This window comes from Phoca vitulina, unplaced genomic scaffold, assembly GCF_004348235.1.
Source record: "Phoca vitulina isolate PV1807 unplaced genomic scaffold, GSC_HSeal_1.0 scaffold16, whole genome shotgun sequence".
NCBI lineage: Eukaryota > Metazoa > Chordata > Mammalia > Carnivora > Phocidae > Phoca > Phoca vitulina.
This window is the reverse complement of record NW_022589719.1, coordinates 26,627,190-26,644,639: the sequence shown is the minus strand read 5'-3', so window position 1 is coordinate 26,644,639 and position 17,450 is coordinate 26,627,190. Positions and strand designations below refer to the sequence as shown.

The 17,450-nt window shown below is 40.2% G+C and overlaps 1 protein-coding gene across 2 annotated transcripts in view; it reads left to right on the top strand.

Annotated features, from left to right (window-relative positions):
• LPXN (leupaxin) overlaps positions 1-16,231 on the top strand; it is a 40,957-nt gene extending 24,726 nt beyond the window's left edge. For both annotated transcript variants that reach the window (XM_032414238.1, XM_032414239.1), the window contains 2 exons: positions 14,648-14,796; positions 15,095-16,231. In XM_032414238.1, coding sequence (XP_032270129.1) covers positions 14,648-14,796; positions 15,095-15,364 — 419 coding nt within the window. In that variant the 3' untranslated portion in view covers positions 15,365-16,231. The remainder of the gene's footprint in view (positions 1-14,647; positions 14,797-15,094) is intronic.
• The last annotated feature ends 1,219 nt before the right edge of the window (positions 16,232-17,450 follow it).

Sequence of the window (17,450 nt, the reverse complement as noted above, 5' to 3'; positions counted from 1 at the left end):
GCCATCATAAATTTGCTTCATGCTCTCTGGACCTGGCAGATGTTTAACTAACTTTTTTTTTTTTCCTCAGATGCTTTTGTGGATTCAGTACAGGTCCAACTTCAAACTCTTGATTACCCTTCACTTGTCTTAGCTAGCTGTTTTCTGCTTGGCCCATTTTAGGACCCATTCCACACAGATTAGTTTTGCTGGGTTTTCATTGTTCCCTCCTGGTGATCTCTTAGAAATGATTACAGTGGTCCCAGATATCTCTTTCACACTTTCCTATATGGACCATGGGAAACTGGCACCTTTTTCTTATACTCAGTGACATTGTAGTCAGTTAACAGCTGTGTCTCTCTACTCAGCCAGACTCATTCATGGACTTTTTCCAGGAGTGAGTCAAATACCATTAACTATATCCCACTGATGGCTTGGGACATATATCCAGCTCTCTGAGTGGCTCTATCAAAGTCCCTCTCTTGACTTGAGGTTAGCTGGAACCATGCCATACCTCATCCCTCTTGGTTGTGTGATGGTGGTAGAGCACCCATAGCTTTCTCCAAAGAAATCCCTCTCTCAGTTTCCCTTCCTATCTCCCTGTTTTATATCCTCACAGTGCATGAGGGGTTCAAGAATCATGTGAACAGTCCATGGCTATCTACTTTGAGGGATGTCTTGAAGTTCAATTTGCAATTTGACATCCATTACATCTCATACCTTACACCTTGTTATACTGGTCTTGGCCAAATGCTGCTGATCTTTGGTTGCCCATTTCCTATTTTAGAATGAGACACAAAAATGTTAATTGGAAACTCTGTGGGTATAAGCAGAACGTGTCGACTGATGGACTCAACTGTGTGGTACTCAATGCTCTGGCCATTTTGCTGGGAGACCCCTGACTATTAGTATGTTAGGTCTGTTAGTGCCTGAGACTCTCTGGTTTGATATTTTCAGAATTAATCACTGCTCTTCAGACTTTCAGCCAACCCATTTCCAGCCTTGAAGACTATTTTGTACGTTCACTTTCTGAGCCCCTCTGATGCTCTGGAGAACCCCAGCTTGAGTTGTCTTAGCCCCTCTCCTCTGGAGAAATGCAGGCTTCAGTTCTCCTGTTTGCCAGGCTAGTTGCCACTGTTACACCTACTTAAAATTTTGGAAAATTTTATTGATATCTCATCTATGGCATCTCCTCTCCTTTTCTCTTATTCCTGTGGGTGTTTCTATATTAAATAATTCTTTAACTATCGTGTTGGTGGTATTTCAAGAGGGAGTGAAAATAATCCCATGTATCCTGCCCTTCACCAGCACAGAGACTCACCTAAATATCAGGCGTGTTATTATGTATATTTCTAAAATATTATTCATTTAATCCCCACCACAGTCTTATGAGGGTATTTTTATCCCACATTTTACCTAGTTATAGATGGAAACACTGAGCCTCAGGGAGGTAACATAATTTTCTTAAAGTTATACAGCCAGAAAGTCAAAGAGTAGGAACTGAAGCTCAGGTCCCATTTCTGTAAGTTCTGTGTTGTTTCTATATCACCACAACTGCTCCCTGACAGAGACTCACTTCTTCTGCTGTTGGATCCCTTTACTTTCTTGGCACCACCATGGTCCACTTTATTTGACAATAGACCCAGATACAGTAGCATTGACATAATCCACTAACAAAGTGCTTTGTAGTAATTTGCTTGTTCACTGAAGCTTATTCAATGCTTTTCACAAATCATTAGATATTTCATTTCTAGATTGTCCTTTAGTTAAGCAGGATTTGTTTTATTGAGATTTAATCTAAATCATATTAAAGTGTGTCATGGTAAATTTATATTGTACTGGTAGCCATAGAAGTGTGAGAGTTAGTTGAGTAGAACAGTCAGCAAGTGAATACTGCCCACAGACGATTATGATGTGCAAGTTGCCTGAGAGCGAGCAATAGAATACAGGCATATTTCAAGAAGAGACGTAAGTTAGATACAAAAGAAAAGTATCCCATCCATAGGATGACCAGAAAGCACCACAAAGGTAGCTAATACTCATTGTTCTTGACCTCAGCCCCCTCTAAACAGACAAGTCTTTCATGACTTTACGTCCTCATCAGGCCACACTTAAAACATTTATTGAGACACCTGACAAAAGAAGGCCATTTGTTCATCAGAAGCTCCTCCTAGATTATGTTTTTGTTTTTGTTCTTTGCTTTCTGTAAGTGGGTCTCCTGCCATATGGTTGGTCCATTAGTTGGGTGGCATCCGGCCTCACCCCAAGTTCCATAGTCTCACATGGAGTTTCTATAATGAGAGCTTAACCACTGAGCCTTCTGGGAAATTAAATTCATCTTCATTTTTGTTTCAGTTCAGAAAATTCCTCTTTAAGGCTCAAGTTTCTAAGCATTTCAGGCCTTAGCATCCTCCCGTAGGGACCAGGTCCTCAGTGCCTGTGTCTTTCTTTTGAAATTGTTCATTATCCAGGCCATGCAGGTGCTCCCTAATTTCCCCTGTGGCTAGGAGCCTCACCAGAGTATAAACACCTCTCTCTCTCTCTGTGGCACTTTTAATTGTTAGTGTTTCTTATCCGTTCTCCAGAGGTAATTGGCCCCAGAGAGAGCCTCCAGGAAAGTAACTGCTGAAACTTTCTCAGTTTATTGGATCACTAAATGCAGGGGCATCACAGCAAGTTTGGCTGATTGCTTTTGATTCCTCTCCTGAGACTCACCCTACTTGAAACAGAGGCTGTTCCTTCCCTGCTGTGTCATTCTGGAGATCAGCTACCCTGCAAATGCCTAGATGAGGATCATTCCTAGGTCACTTGGCATGTCTTAACAATTTTCTCAAGTAACACCTACTTATAGGCAAGTTCAGTTTTATGTCACTTGCTTATACGTGCAAATTCTTGGGCCCCACCCCAGACCTACTGAATCAGAAACTCTGGGGGTGGGACCAAGCAATCTGCATATTGACAAGCTCTCCAGGTGCTGGATACACGCTGAAGTGTGAGAAATACCTTGCCACATAAAAGCAAGGAGGATGGTTGTGGATGCTGGTTTGTTTTTCTTAAATGGAAGGCCTTCCTGCATTCAGTTGTCACTTGATCAGACTCTAGACATTCTTTGATAAAGTGGAAAAAGTATAGTGAGTTCTTCTGTGTCTAGGGGCTTTAGAAGAACACAGGACAGCTTATAAAATTATTAGTTTAGTTTCTTAGATCTGTAGGCCTCAGAAGTCTATTCAGTTGTCTGCTCTTCAAAGACAGCCTAGTTAAACAAAGCAAGGGATATCAAAAAGTGACCAGAGAGAACAGAAAAACTGTAGTTGCATGATTTGGGTCCCAACCCCTGGCTGCTCCCATTGCCTTTTTGGATCTGGCTGCTACTATCAAAATGGATCCTAGAAGTAATGTTTCTTGGGTGGGCTGCTTTTCAATCCACTGGGCACACTTTGCTTACATGCTCTTTTAGTGGGGGTACAGGTAGAGCTCTCATATTTACAAAGCTTTTGGGCTGTGATATTTGGGCTCAGCTGATGCTGTCAGTCCCCACAGAGAGGTCACCACCAGGATGCATTTAAATTAGGAGCATGACATTGAAGTTAGGCTTTGAAGTTAGGCCTAGATTTGAACATCAGGTGCCCTACTGACTAGTTTGTTATTTGTAATTTCTCTGAGCCTCCCTTTTTTCATTTGTAAGATGGGAGCATTGCTGTGAAGAATTTAATTTCAATTTAGTACCGCAGCTACAGCCCTCAGTTGGAACAGGTACAAAGCAAGTGCTGCATAAGTGGGATTACTGATAGTCATCTTCATGTTACACAGGCTCTCCTGATAGATGCTAAGGAGAGTTCCTTACAGAGGAGTTCACCTCTTTACACATATTCTAGTTAGTCCTGGAGAGACTCTAAGCTACAACATACTTCTGGAGCCGATGGTCTCAGTTGTGCAGTTGTAATATTGTTGACATGTCTGCTCGTTCAGTAAATATTTATTGAGAAACTACTATCGATGTATCAGGCACTGTTCTAGGTACTAGGGACACAGTGACAAAAGACAAAGTTCCCGCCCTCATGGTGCATATATTCTAGTGAGAAAGACAGGTAATCATCAAAACTAGCCAACTAATTAACTAGCTTACTCTATGCTTATAATTCACTTATAACTTATTCTACATGTTAGGAGAGGGAGTGATGGATAGGGTGCTGTTTGAGATAGGGTGGTTGGGTCTGTTGTTCTCTTAAGCAGATCCCTCAGTGATGTGAAGGGCCAAACCATCTGGGAATCTTGGAGAAGTGATTTTCAAAGCAGAGGGCACATATTACTTAAAGAGGTGCTTGAAGATGAATTGATTTATTATATTTTTCTTTGTTTTGTTTTGTTTTGTTTTTAGTAGACTTTATTTTTTAGAATAGTTTTAGACTGATAAAAAATTTAAGAAGATAGTACAGAAAATTCTCCCATACCCTCTTACCCAGTTTCCCCTAACAGATTAACAGTAGTATGGTACATTTGTCACAATTAATGAACTAATATTAATATATTATTATTAACTAAAGTCCATGCTTCATTTAGATTTCCACAGTTTTTACCTGATTTTTTTTTTTTTTCTGTTCTGGGGTCCCATCCAGAATGATGCATTATATTCAGTTGTCATGTCTCCTCAGGCTCCTCTTGGCTGTACCAGCTTCTCAGAACTTCTCTTGTTTTTGATGACTTTGACAGTTTTTTTTTTTAATTCTTTTGTATGGATTTTATTTTTTTATATTTAATTTTTTATTGTTATGTTAATCACCATACATTACATCATTAGTTTTCGATGTAGTGTTCCATGATTCATTGTTTGTGCATAACACCCAGTGCTCCATGCAGAACGTGCCCTCCTCAATACCCATCACCAGGCTAACCCATCCTCCCACCCCCCTCCCCTCTAGAACCCTCAGTTTGTTTTTCAGAGTCCATCGTCTCTCATGGTTCGTCTCCCCCTCTGATTTCCCCCCTTCATTCTTCCCCTCCTGCTATCTTCTTTTTTTTTTTTTTCTTAACATATATTGCATTATTTGTTTCAGAGGTATTTTTCTTTTTAAAATGTAAAGACGATAAAAAAAAAAAACCTTGCAGAAATCTTCACTTACAACCTATTACCCTTGTTAACCTAATGCAACATAAAAAAATTTCCCTAATAATATTTTTCTACATTTGTTAATATTTATGCATACCTTAGTTAGGTGTACCTAAAAGTCCTTTTTATCCTTAAGCATTTCCTCATGTGGCTTCATAATTTTAGAATAATAATTTTAATAATATCAATTATTCCTTTAGGGCTTTATGTAAACAAATTATAAAAAATAGGTGCTTAAAGATGTTCATTGAAGCTTTATTTATAGTTCCAAATATTGTAAACAAATGTGTTCATAATAGTATATTTAGATTACCTCTTGTGTGTTAGTGAATATCTTTAAACGTAACATTTTCTTTCAGTTATTTGTATAGATTAATTCCCAGGAGAAAGATATCTATATACTTATTTAAATTCTTGATACACATTACCAAATGATTTTCCAAAAGAATACTAACATTTAACTTTATCAACGGGAATATATAAATCGTGAATCACTCCATGTATTTTCCAGTATTAGGTAGACTTATTTAACACTGTTTTTACTACTTAGCTGAAATTAGAAATTAAACTTACTAATTAGCAAAAATTAGAACTTTACTTTTTTCTTTTCAGTTTCGTTTACTCACGTTGAACATATTACTACTAAAAGTATGTCATCTTATGTTATTCATCTCTTTATGAGGATGACTTATTTATTTTTAAAGATTTTATTTATTTATTTGTGAGAGAGAGTGAGCTAGAGAGAGAGCACAAGCCAGGGGGAGAGGCAGAGGGAGAAGCAGACTCCCTGCTGACAGGGAGCCTGATGTGGGGGCTCGATCCCAGGACCCTGGAATCATGACCTGATCTGAAGGCAGACGCCTAACCAACTGAGCCATCTGGGCACCTTAGGACAACTTATTTTAAAGGGTTTAAAAAAGTAATCACCTTGGGTTTCTTATCCTTCTTTATCCGGGCATAGGAGTAAGACTTAAGCCAGGGGTTTTCTAACATGAGCCCAGCTGTGAAAATACCCAGTATTAAAGTATTTAAGAGAAAGCCCTTACACATTAACGAACTGATTAATTTTTTTTTATTGTGGAAATTTGCTTCCTGCCTGGCTTCACCAAGTATCTGTCTTTTACCAAACTAATTTCCTCTAACCTCCACCCACCTTTCTACCCCTTTTTCTTGCTGGAATATTTAAAAACAAATAATAGAAATCTTATGTCACCATTAAAAACTTCAATCTGCATCATCTTTAACTGATTATCAGGACTTTTTTTTTTAACATAACTACCTTCACAACTAATGAATTTATTAATTCCTCATTATCATATAAAACCCACATCTAAACTTCTGAAATTTCTAAAACACATCATTTACTTGGTTTGTTTGAATCTGTTGGGTCCAGGCAAAGCATATGCCTTGCATTTTACTGTTCTGTCTCTCAAAATTTAAAAATCCTGTAAGGATCCTCTCTTCCGCATTTTTTAAATACCATTAATTTGTTAAGAAACTGGAACCTGTGTCCTGTAAAATGTTCCATATTCTTGATTTGACTGGCTGCTTCCTCATGATATTGTTTAACTTATTTGCTTTATCAGCCCACACCCTATTTTTCTGAGATATAATTGGCAAATATTTTCTTCAGTTTGTCCCTTGTCTGGGCTTTGCTTATGGTGCTTTTGGTCATGCACAAGTCATTCATATATATTTTTTTCCATTTTATTTATTTATTTATTTATTAAATTTTATTTTATTATGTTATATTAATCACCATACATTCCATCATTAGTTTTTGATGTAGTGTTCCATGATTCATTGTTTGCGTATAACACCCAGTGCTCCATGCAGTAAGTGCCCTCCTTAATACCCATCACCAGGCTAACCCATCCCCCACCCCCCTCCCCTCTAGAACCCTCAGTTGGTTTCTGAGTCCATAGTCTCTCATGGTTCGTCTCCCCCTCTGATTCCCCCCCCTTCATTTTTACCTTCCTACTGTCTTTTTTTTTTAAACATATAATGTATTGTTTCAGAAGTACAGGTCTGTGATTCAACAGTCCTACACAATTCACAGCGCCCACCGCAGCACACACCCTCCCCATGTCCATCACCCAGGCACCCCATCCCTCCCACCCCCCACCACTCCAGCAACCCTCAGTTTGTTCCCTGAGATTAAGAATTCCTCATATCAGTGAAATCATATGATACATGTCTTTTCTCTGATTGACTTATTTCGCTAAGCATAATACCCTCTAGGTCCATCCACATCGTTGCAAATGGCAAGATTTCGTTCTTTTTTGATGGCTGCATAATATTCCATTGTATATATATACCACATCTTCTTTATCCATTCATCTGTCGATGGACATCTTGGCTCTTTCCACAGTTTGGCTGTTGTGGACATTGCTGCTATAAACATTGGGGTGCATGTACCCCTTTGGATCACTACATTTGTATCTTTGGGGTAAATACCCAGTAGTGCAATTGCTGGGTCGTAGGGTAGCTCTGTTTTCAACTTTTTGAGGAACCTCCATACTGTTTTCCAGAGTGGCTACACCAGCTTGCATTCCCACCAGCAGTGTAGGAGGGTTCCCCTTTCTCCGCATCCCCGCCAACATCTGTCATTTCCTGACTTGTTAATTTTAGCCATTCTGATTGGTGTGAGGTGGTATCTCATTGAGGTTTTGATTTGGATTTCCCTGATGCTGAGCGATGTTGAGCACTTTATCATGTGTCTGTTGGCCATTTGGATGTCTTCTTTGGAAAAATGTCTGTTCATGTCTTCTGCCCATTTCTTGATTGGATCATTTGTTCTTGGGGTGTTGAGTTTGATAAGTTCTTTATAGATTTTGGATACTAGCCCTTCATCTGATATGTCATTTGCAAATATCTTCTCCCATTCTGTTGGTTGTCTTTTGGTTTTGTTGACTGTTTCTTTTGCTGTACAAAAGCTTTTTATCTTGATGAAGTCCCAATAGTTCATTTTTTGCCCTTGCTTCCCTTGCCTTTGGCAATGTTTCTAGGAAGAAGTTGCTGCGGCTGAGGTCGAAAAGGTTGCTGCCTGTGTTCTCCTTTAGGATTTTGATGGACTCCAGTCTCACATTTAGGTCTTTCATCCATTTTGAGTCTATTTTTGTGTGTGGTGTAAGGCAATGGTCCAGTTTCATTCTTCTGCATGTGGCTGTCCAATTTTCCCAACACCATTTGTTGAAGAGACTGTCTTTTTTCCATTGGACATTCTTTCCTGCTTTGTCGAAGATTAGTTGACCATAGAGTTGAGGGTCCATTTCTGGGCTCTCTATTCTGTTCCATTGATCTATGTGTCTGTTTTTGTGCCAGTACCATACTGTCTTGATGATGACAGCTTTGTAATAGAGCTTGAAGTCCGGAATTGTGATGCCACCAGCTTTGCTTTTCTTTTTCAACATTTCCCTGGCTATTCGGGGTCTTTTCTGGTTCCATACAAATTTTAGGATTATTTGTTCCATTTCTTCGAAAAAAATGGATGGTATTTTGATAGGGATTTCATTAAATGTGTAGATTGCTCTAGGTAGCATTGACATCTTCACAATATTTGTTCTTCCAATCCATGAGCATGGAACGTTTTTCCATTTCTTTGTGTCTTCTTCAACTTCTTTCATGAGTATTTTATAGTTTTCTGAGTACAGATTCTTTGCCTCTTTGGTTAGATTTATTCCTAGGTATCTTATGGTTTTGGGTGCAATTGTAAATGGGATCGACTCCTTAATTTCTCTTTCTTCTGTCTTGTTGTTGGTGTATAGGAATGCCACTGATTTCTGTGCATTAATTTTATATCCTGCCACTTTACTGAATTCCTGTATGAGTTCTAGCAGCTTTGGGGTGGAGTCTTTTGGGTTTTCCACATAAAGTATCATATCATCTGCAAAGAGTGAGAGTTTGACTTCTTCTTTGCCCATTTGGATGCCTTTTATTTCTTTTTGTTGTCTGATTGCTGTGGCTAGGACTTCTAATACAATGCTGAATAGCAGTGGTGATAGTGGACATCCCTGCCGTGTTCCTGACCTTAGGGGGAAAGCTCTCAGTTTTTCCCCATTGAGAATGATATTCGCTGTGGCTTTTTCATAGATGGCTTTTATGATATTGAGGTATGTACCCTCTATCCCTATACTCTGAAGAGTTTTGATCAAGAAAGGATGCTGTACTTTCTCAAATGCTTTTTCTGCATCTCTTGAGAGGATCATATGATTCTTGTTCTTTCTTTTATTAATGTATTGTATCACATCGATTGATTTGCGGATGTTGAACCAACCTTGCAGCCCAGGAATAAATCCCACTTGGTCATGGTGAATAATCCTTTTAATGTACTCTTGTATCCTATTGGCTAGTATTTTGGTGAGAATTTTTGCATCCATGTTCATCAGGGATATTGGTCTGTAATTCTCCTTTTTGATGGGGTCTTTGTCTGATTTTGGGATCAAGGTAATTGTGGCCTCATAAAATGAGTTCGGAAGTTTCCCGTCCACTTCTATTTTTTGGAACAGTTTCAGAAGAATAGATATTAATTCTTCTTGAAATGTTTGATAGAATTCCCCTTGGAAACCATCTGGCCCTGGACTCTTGTTTGTTGGGAGATTTTTGATGACTGCTTCAATTTCCTTAATGGTTATAGGTCTGTTCAGGTTTTCTATTTCTTCCTGGTTCAGTTTTGGTAGTTGATACATCTCTAGGAATGCATCCATTTCTTCCAGATTGTCTAATTTGCTGGCATATTGTTGCTCATAATATGTTCTTATAATTGTTTGTATTTCTTTGGTGTTGGTTGTGATCTCTCCTCTTTCATTCATGAGTTTATTTATTTGGGTCATTTCTCTTTTATTTTTGATAACTCTGGTGAGGGGTTTATCAATCTTATTAATCCTTTCCAAGAACCAGCTCCTAGTTTCGTTGATCTGTTCTACTGTTCTTTTGGTTTCTATTTCATTGATTTCTGCTCTGATCTTTATTATTTCTCTTCTCCTGCTGGGTTTGGGCTTTATTTGCTGTTCTTCCTTCAGCTCCTTTAGGTGTAGGGTTAGGTTGTGTATTTGAGATCTTTCTTGTTTCTTGAGAAAGGCTTGTATTGCTATGTACTTTCCTCTTAGGACTGCCTTTGCTGCATCCCAAAGATTTTAACAGTTGTGTTTTCATTTTCATTGGTTTCCATGAATTTTTTAAATTCTTCTTTAATTTCCTGGTTGACCCATTCATTCTTTAGTAGGATGCTCTTTATTCTCCATGTATTTGAGTTCTTTCCAACTTTCCTCTTGTGACTGAGTTCTAGTTTCAAAGCATTGTGGTCCGAAAATATGCAGGGAATGATCCCAATCTTTTGGTACCAGTTGAGACCTGATTTGTGACCTAGGATGTGATCTATTCTGGAGAATGCTCCATGGGCACTAGAGAAGAATGTGTATTCTGTTGCTTTGGGATGGAATGTTCTGAATATATCTGTGAAGTCCATTTGGTCCAGTGTGTCATTTAAAGTCTTTATTTCTTTGTTGATCTTTTGCTTGGATGATCTGTTCATTTAAATGAGGGGGATGTTAAAGTCCCCTACTATTATTGTATTGTCGATGTGTTTCTTTGCTTTTGTTATTAATTGGCTTATATAAGTGGCTGCTCCCATGTTAGGGGCATAGATATTTGCAATTGTTAGATCTTCTTGTTGGATAGACCCTTTAAGTAGGATATAGTGTCCTTCCTCATCTCTTATTATAGTCTTTGCTTTAAAATCTAATTTCTCTGATATAAGGATTGCCACCCCAGCTTTCTTTTGATGTCCATTAGCATGGTAAATTGTTTTCCACCCCCTCACTTTCAATCTGGGGGTGTCTTTGGGTCTAAAATGAGTCTCTTGCAGACAGCATATCGATAGGTCTTGTTTTTTTACCCAGTCTGATAGCCTGTGTCTTTTGATTGGGGCATTTAGCCCATTTACATTCAGGGTAACTATGGAAAGATATGAATTTAGTGCCATTGTATTGCCTGTAAGGTGACTGTTACTGTATATTGTCTGTGTTCCTTTCTGGTGTATGTTACTTTTAGGCTTTCTCTTTGCTTAGAGGACCCCTTTCAATATTTCTTGTAGGGCTGGTTTCGTGTTTGCAATTTCCTTTAGTTTTTGTTTGCCCTGGAAGCTTTTTATCTCTCCTTCTATTTTCAATGACAGCCTAGCTGGATATAGTATTCTTGGCTGCAGATTTTTCTCATTTAGTGCTCTGAAGCTATCATGCCAGTCCTTTCTGGCCTGCCAGGTCTCTGTGGATAAGTCTGTTGCCAGTCTAATGTTTCTACCATTGTAGGTTATCAGACGTCTTGTCCCGAGCTGCTTTCAGGATTTTCTCTTTGTCTCTGAGACTCATAAGTTTTACTATTAGATGTCAGGGTGTTGACCTATTTTTATTGATTTTGAGGGGGGATTCTCTGTGCCTCCTGGATTTTGATGCCTGTTTCCTTCCCCTAATTAGGGAAGTTCTCTGCTATAATTTGCTCCAATATGCCTTCTGCCCCTCTCTCTCTTTCTTCTTCTTCTGGGATCCCAATAATTCTAATATTGTTTTGTCTTATGGTATCACTTATTTCTCGAATTCTGCCTTCGTGATCTAGTAGTTGTTTATCTCTCTTTTTCTCAGCTTCTTTATTCTCCATCATTTGGTCTTCTGTATCACTAATTACTTCTTCTGCCTCATTTATCCTAGCAGTTAGAGCCTCCATTTTTGATTGCACCTCATTAATAGCCTTTTTGATTTCGACTTGGTTAGATTTTAGTTCTTTCATTTCTCCAGAAAGGGTTTATCTAGTATCTTCCATGCTTTTTTTCAAGCCCAGCTAGTATCTTTATAATAGTCATTCTGAACTCTAGTTCCGACATCTTCCTAATGTCCATATTGATTAGGTCCCTGGCGGTCGGTACTCCCTCTTGTTCTTTTTTTTGAGGTGATTTTTTCCATCTTGTCATTTTGTCCAGAGGAGAATAGATGAATGAGAGAACAAAATGCTAACAGGGTAACAACGACCCCAGAAAAATATACACTAAACAAATCAGAAGAGACCTGAAACCAGGGGAAAAGAAGGGGAAAGAAAGAAAAAAGAAAAAAAAGAAAAGAAAGAAAAAGAAAGTGATAAAAAAAGAAAAGAATATGGTCAAATATGATCAGGCTGGTGAATAGGTCAGTGCCACACACTAGATTTTGGGTGTATTTTGGTCTGTTAGAAGAAACTGCCACCCAAAATTTTAAAGAAATAAAAACTTATATATATATAACTTAAAATAAGGGTAGATACAATGAAGGGATGGAATATGACTGTAAAGATAAAAATTATAAAAGATTTTATAAAAGGAATTGGTAAGATAAGAAGTTGGTTGAAAAAAGAAGGAAGAGAAATTAAAAAAAAAAAAAGGGGAGAGAATGTGATCAGGCAGACTAGAACAGAGCCATACACTAGAGATTTAGGGTATATTTTGGTCTGTTAGAAGAAACTATCCCAAAATTTTAAAGAGAGAACAACATATATATACACCAAAAATAAGGTTGACTACTATGAAGGGATAGTATATGACTCTAAAAATGAAAAATAAAAAAGATTTTTAAAAAAGGGATTGATAAGATATTGGTTGAAAAAGGGAGAAAGAAAATTCAAAAAAATATATAGAAAAAGGGAAAAAAATTAACTTTGAAAGACTAAAGAATCATAGGGGAAAAGCCATGAATTCTATGTGCAGTATTCCCCTAGTGCTGGGGTTCTGCTGTTCTCATTGATGGGTAAACTTGGTCTTGTCTAGCTGTTCTTGCTGAACTTCTGGGGGAGGGGCCTGTTGCCGTGGTTCCCAAATGTCTTTGCCAGAGGCGGAATTGCCCCGCCCTTGCCCGGTCAGGGCTAAGTAATCTGTTTGGGTTTGCTCTCGGGAGCTTTTGTTCCCTGCAAGCTTTCCGTTTGGCTTTGGAGGCAGAGAGTGAAAATGGCGGCCTCCCAATCTCTGCCTTGGAGGTGCCGAGAACTCGGGGCCCTGCTCCTCAGTGAGCCCCCAGAGAAAAGCAGTCAGTCACTCCCGTCTCCCCGGTCTCCGGCCGCACTCCATGCTCACCCGGCCTGTGACCGAGCGTTTCTATCTCTGGCACCCGACCCCGTGTGGAGTCTCCAAACCCAGCAGATCCCCGCAGTGCGCTCCCGCGCCGCTCCTCCCGGGGGAGGAAGGGGAGTCTCCCCAGATCTGCCGCTTGTTGGGTCCCTGCTGGAGGAGCAGTGGCCCGACTGTGCTGCAGATCATGGTTTATGGCAACCCCGAGCTGAGAGCCCGCGCCTGGGCTCCGTCTCTGCAGCCGGCTTCCCCGCTCTGATCCCTGGGAGCTCTGCCGCACTCAGGCACCCCCGGTCTTTCTGTGTCCCCGAGGGTCCTGAGACCACACTGTCCCACGAGGGTTCCACCCCCAGCTTAGCCACTGGAGCGACGTCCCTCAGCGGAGCAGACTTCTAAAAGTTCCGATTTTGTGCTCCGTGGCTCTATCACTTGCCAGAAGCGGTGGCCAGAGGCCCCCTCCCCCTCTGTCTATCCTCCGGAATATCGCCTCGGATTCACTTCTCCGCACATCCTACCTTCCAGAAAGTAGTCGCTTTTCTGTTCAGAGTTGCTGCTATTCTTTTCTTCGATCTCCTGTTGAGTTCGTAGGTGTTCAGAATGGTTTGATCCCTATCTAGCTGAATTCCTGGGACCAGACGAAATTTAGGTCTCCTACTCCTCCACCATCTTGCTCCTTCCCCCCATTCATATGTATATTTTAATGGACCTAAATTTATTGATTTTTTTAAATATTTTTTTAATTTATTGATTTTTAACCTGCTTTTGAAATTTGAGCCATGTTTACTACAGTTTTCTCATTCCCAGGTTAAAGAGGGACCCACTCAGTTTTGATTCACGTCTTTGTATGGCTTGAACTGTTACATTTAGAATCTTGCATCCATTTGGAAATTATTATTTCATAGCACTTTCTTTTTAAAGATTAAGCCCTTTTGTGCAGGTGCTATTTTAGGTACTAGAGTTATAACATGACAAGAACAACAGTACCTATTTTCAGAGCTACGCTCCAGTGCGGGATGACAGACCACCAAGGTGGTTTCAGATAATGGTAAATGCTGGAAAGATGATTTTAGAAAAGATGAAGTGATAGATACGGGATAGATAAGAGGCGCCTCTGATAGGGTGATATTTGAACCGATTTCTGAATCATCAGGTGAGATCAGCCACACCAAAGCCTGGGGCAAAACTGTGCAGGCCAGCACGATACTTAGTACAGAGATGTTGAGCAGGAATAGACCTTAATACTAAATGCTGGGTATGAGCCAGGCCTAGCACTAACGCACCTGTTCTGCATTCCCTCCTGTATTTATGTATTTATGTATTTCTCTCTCACGTATTTCTTATAATGAGCTATTGAGGTTGGTATTGAATATGAGGACACTGAGTTTGGGAGAGTTGAAATCACTGGCCTCTTCTCAGCCTCCAGCTTGGTGGAAGGTGTCACCCTGCACCATGAACTGTTGATTTTACCTCTCCAGGCTTTCATGAGAAGGACAAGAAGCCATACTGCCGGAAGGATTTCCTAGCCATGTTCTCACCCAAGTGTGGCGGCTGCAACCGCCCCGTGTTGGAAAACTACCTTTCAGCCATGGACACCGTCTGGCACCCGGAATGCTTTGTGTGTGGGGTCTGTACACTCACTTCTCTTTTGGACCTCTTTTGGACTGAGGGAAAGTCAAGAGTCTTCCTTTTTGAGGGGCAGAACAGCAACTGGGAAAAGGGTTCACAGCTTGGGGTGAGGGATTGATGTAGGCCTGGTAAAGGAGGCTGGGGGCACTTGCTCATGTCTTTTGCAAGTGGGTAATATTCTTGCCTCCACTGGTCAGGTAACTGGCAGGAATTTCAAGGCTGCAAGTTTTACTTTGCTGACGTTCTCCTTCTTGACATCTGCATTCCTTTTTCTTTCCCTTTGCTCTATCCCACAGGACTGCTTCAGCAGTTTTTCTTCCGGCTCCTTCTTTGAACTGGACGGACGTCCGTACTGTGAGCTCCATTACCATCAGCGGCGGGGAACACTCTGCCACGGGTGTGGGCAGCCTATCACTGGCCGCTGCATCAGTGCCATGGGCCACAAGTTCCATCCTGAGCACTTCGTCTGTGCTTTCTGCCTGACACAGCTGTCAAAGGGCATCTTCAAGGAGCAGGACGACAAGACCTATTGTCAACCCTGCTTCATGAAACTCTTCCCACTGTAATCTCAGCTGAACCCACAGTCTCCACAGATCCCCTACAGAATTTAAGCCAGGAGGGGAAGGAGTATACTTTGTTGTTACTGCTCTTCAGCTCAGTGGGCGTATAGAGAAAGTAAAGGTAATGAACTTGTAGTTGTTACATGGCTAGGCTTGTAGTCTTAGGTTTTAGATGTCTGGTCTTATTTTTTTTTCTCAATCAGGTACTTGGGTTTAGATCTGGGTCCTGTTACTCGTGCCTCTACAGATGCATCTTCCACACGCACACATGCATTCCACCACCGGTTTCCTCAGATTTCTCCCATTTTCACTCCTGCGATGGCCCTCTTCCCTGGGCCTTTTCATACCTCCCTCATTTCCCCGTGACTCACTTTCCCATGACCAGTGCATTATCCTCGCTGTCAGGAATCCTGATGCCCCTCCAAAGCTCTCTGCATCTCTCTTCAGTGTGCTTCTCTTTTTCAAGAGGAAGTAGATTTTAACTGGGCTACTTTGAGTCCTGACATCACTGATAAATAAAACGGCTTTCAGTTTTAATGTCTTACAGTCATGTTTGGAGATAAACTGCTTCCTGTGTTATATACTCAGCACTGTGTGCAGTTAAATCCATATCATCTCTTGTTTACTTCCATACAATAGGCACTTTTTCTTAATCGAAAGGAATTGAAAGGAGGGACTCCTGTTCACTAACTTTTCTCTTAGTTTGGGCCCATAATATTCGTTTTATTTTGTATTTTGAACTGAGATGATTGAATCATCTTAAAAGGTGGCAAAGCCTCTTAAAATTGTTTACCCAAAGTGAAAAACCAAATCTCCACTAGACACTTGAAAATTCATATTTGTATGCATTTCTACAAACTCATGAAATTGTGTATATTGAATAAGTTCAGTTTTTCTGTATATCAATTATATCTCAATAAAGCTGTTTTTAAAAAATGAAACATACATCTTCCTCAACTTCACAATTATCTCAAAAGACAAACAAGATGGCTGTTTTATCTCTAAAGAAAGTTGCTATAAAGGATCATTTGATAATTTCCAGTTTGGATTAGGAAATCTAAGCCCCAAAGGAAATCTTCATTTAATTATTTGTTCCTCTGCAAAGCATCAAAGTATAATTGTAGAAAAGCTTGTCAGTTATTAACAAATCTGACTTTCTCATGTCCTGTCTCAAGTAAGCTTCAGGAGTCCCGCTTCCTTGAAGGATATTGATAAGATCTGTACTATGTCTTTCTTACCATGGCCTTAAAATAATTATGTGACTATTTTATTTTTTTAAAGATTTTATTTATTTGACAGAGAGAGACACAGTGAGAGAGGGAACACCAGCAGGGGGAGTGGGAGAGGGAGAAGCAGGCTTCCCGCTGAGCAGGGAGCCCGATGTGGGACTCGATCCCAGGACCCCGGGATCATGACCTGAGCCGAAGGCAGATGCTTGACGACTGAGCCACCCAGGCACCCCATGTGACTATTTAAAAAAAAAACAAAACCCAGAGTTTAAGGTACTGAGGAAAATTCCTTTACCAGGGGTATTTTTAAAAATAGGACCAATTTATATATATATAACGGAGTATTATGCAGCCATCAAAAATGAAATCTTGCCATTTGCAACGACATGGATGGAACTGGAGGGTATTACACTGAGTGAAATAAGTCAGTCAGAGAAAGACAAGTATCATATGATCTCACTGATAGGAGGAATTCTTAATCTCAGGAAACAAACTGAGGGTTGCTGGAGTGGTGGGGGGTGGGAGGGATGGGGTGGCTGGGTGATGGACACTGGGGAGGGTATGTGCTATGGTGAGTGCTGTGAATTGTGTAAGACTGTTGAATCACAGACCTGTACCCCTGAAACAAATAATACATTATATATTAATAAAAAAAAATAGGACCGATTTAATGTCTTTAGACTGGTATAGGAACAGGTTTCTTGGAGAATGATTCTTGTTAAACTTGATCACATCTGTCTCCTTCATGGGAATGGATCGTAAGGGGGTTTTGAGAATTACAAGGAAGCAGTAACAGTTAACAAGAACTTCAACATAGCCAAGCTGTGTGGGAGTTTCGTGCAGGGAGCCGTCAGGCCTCCTGC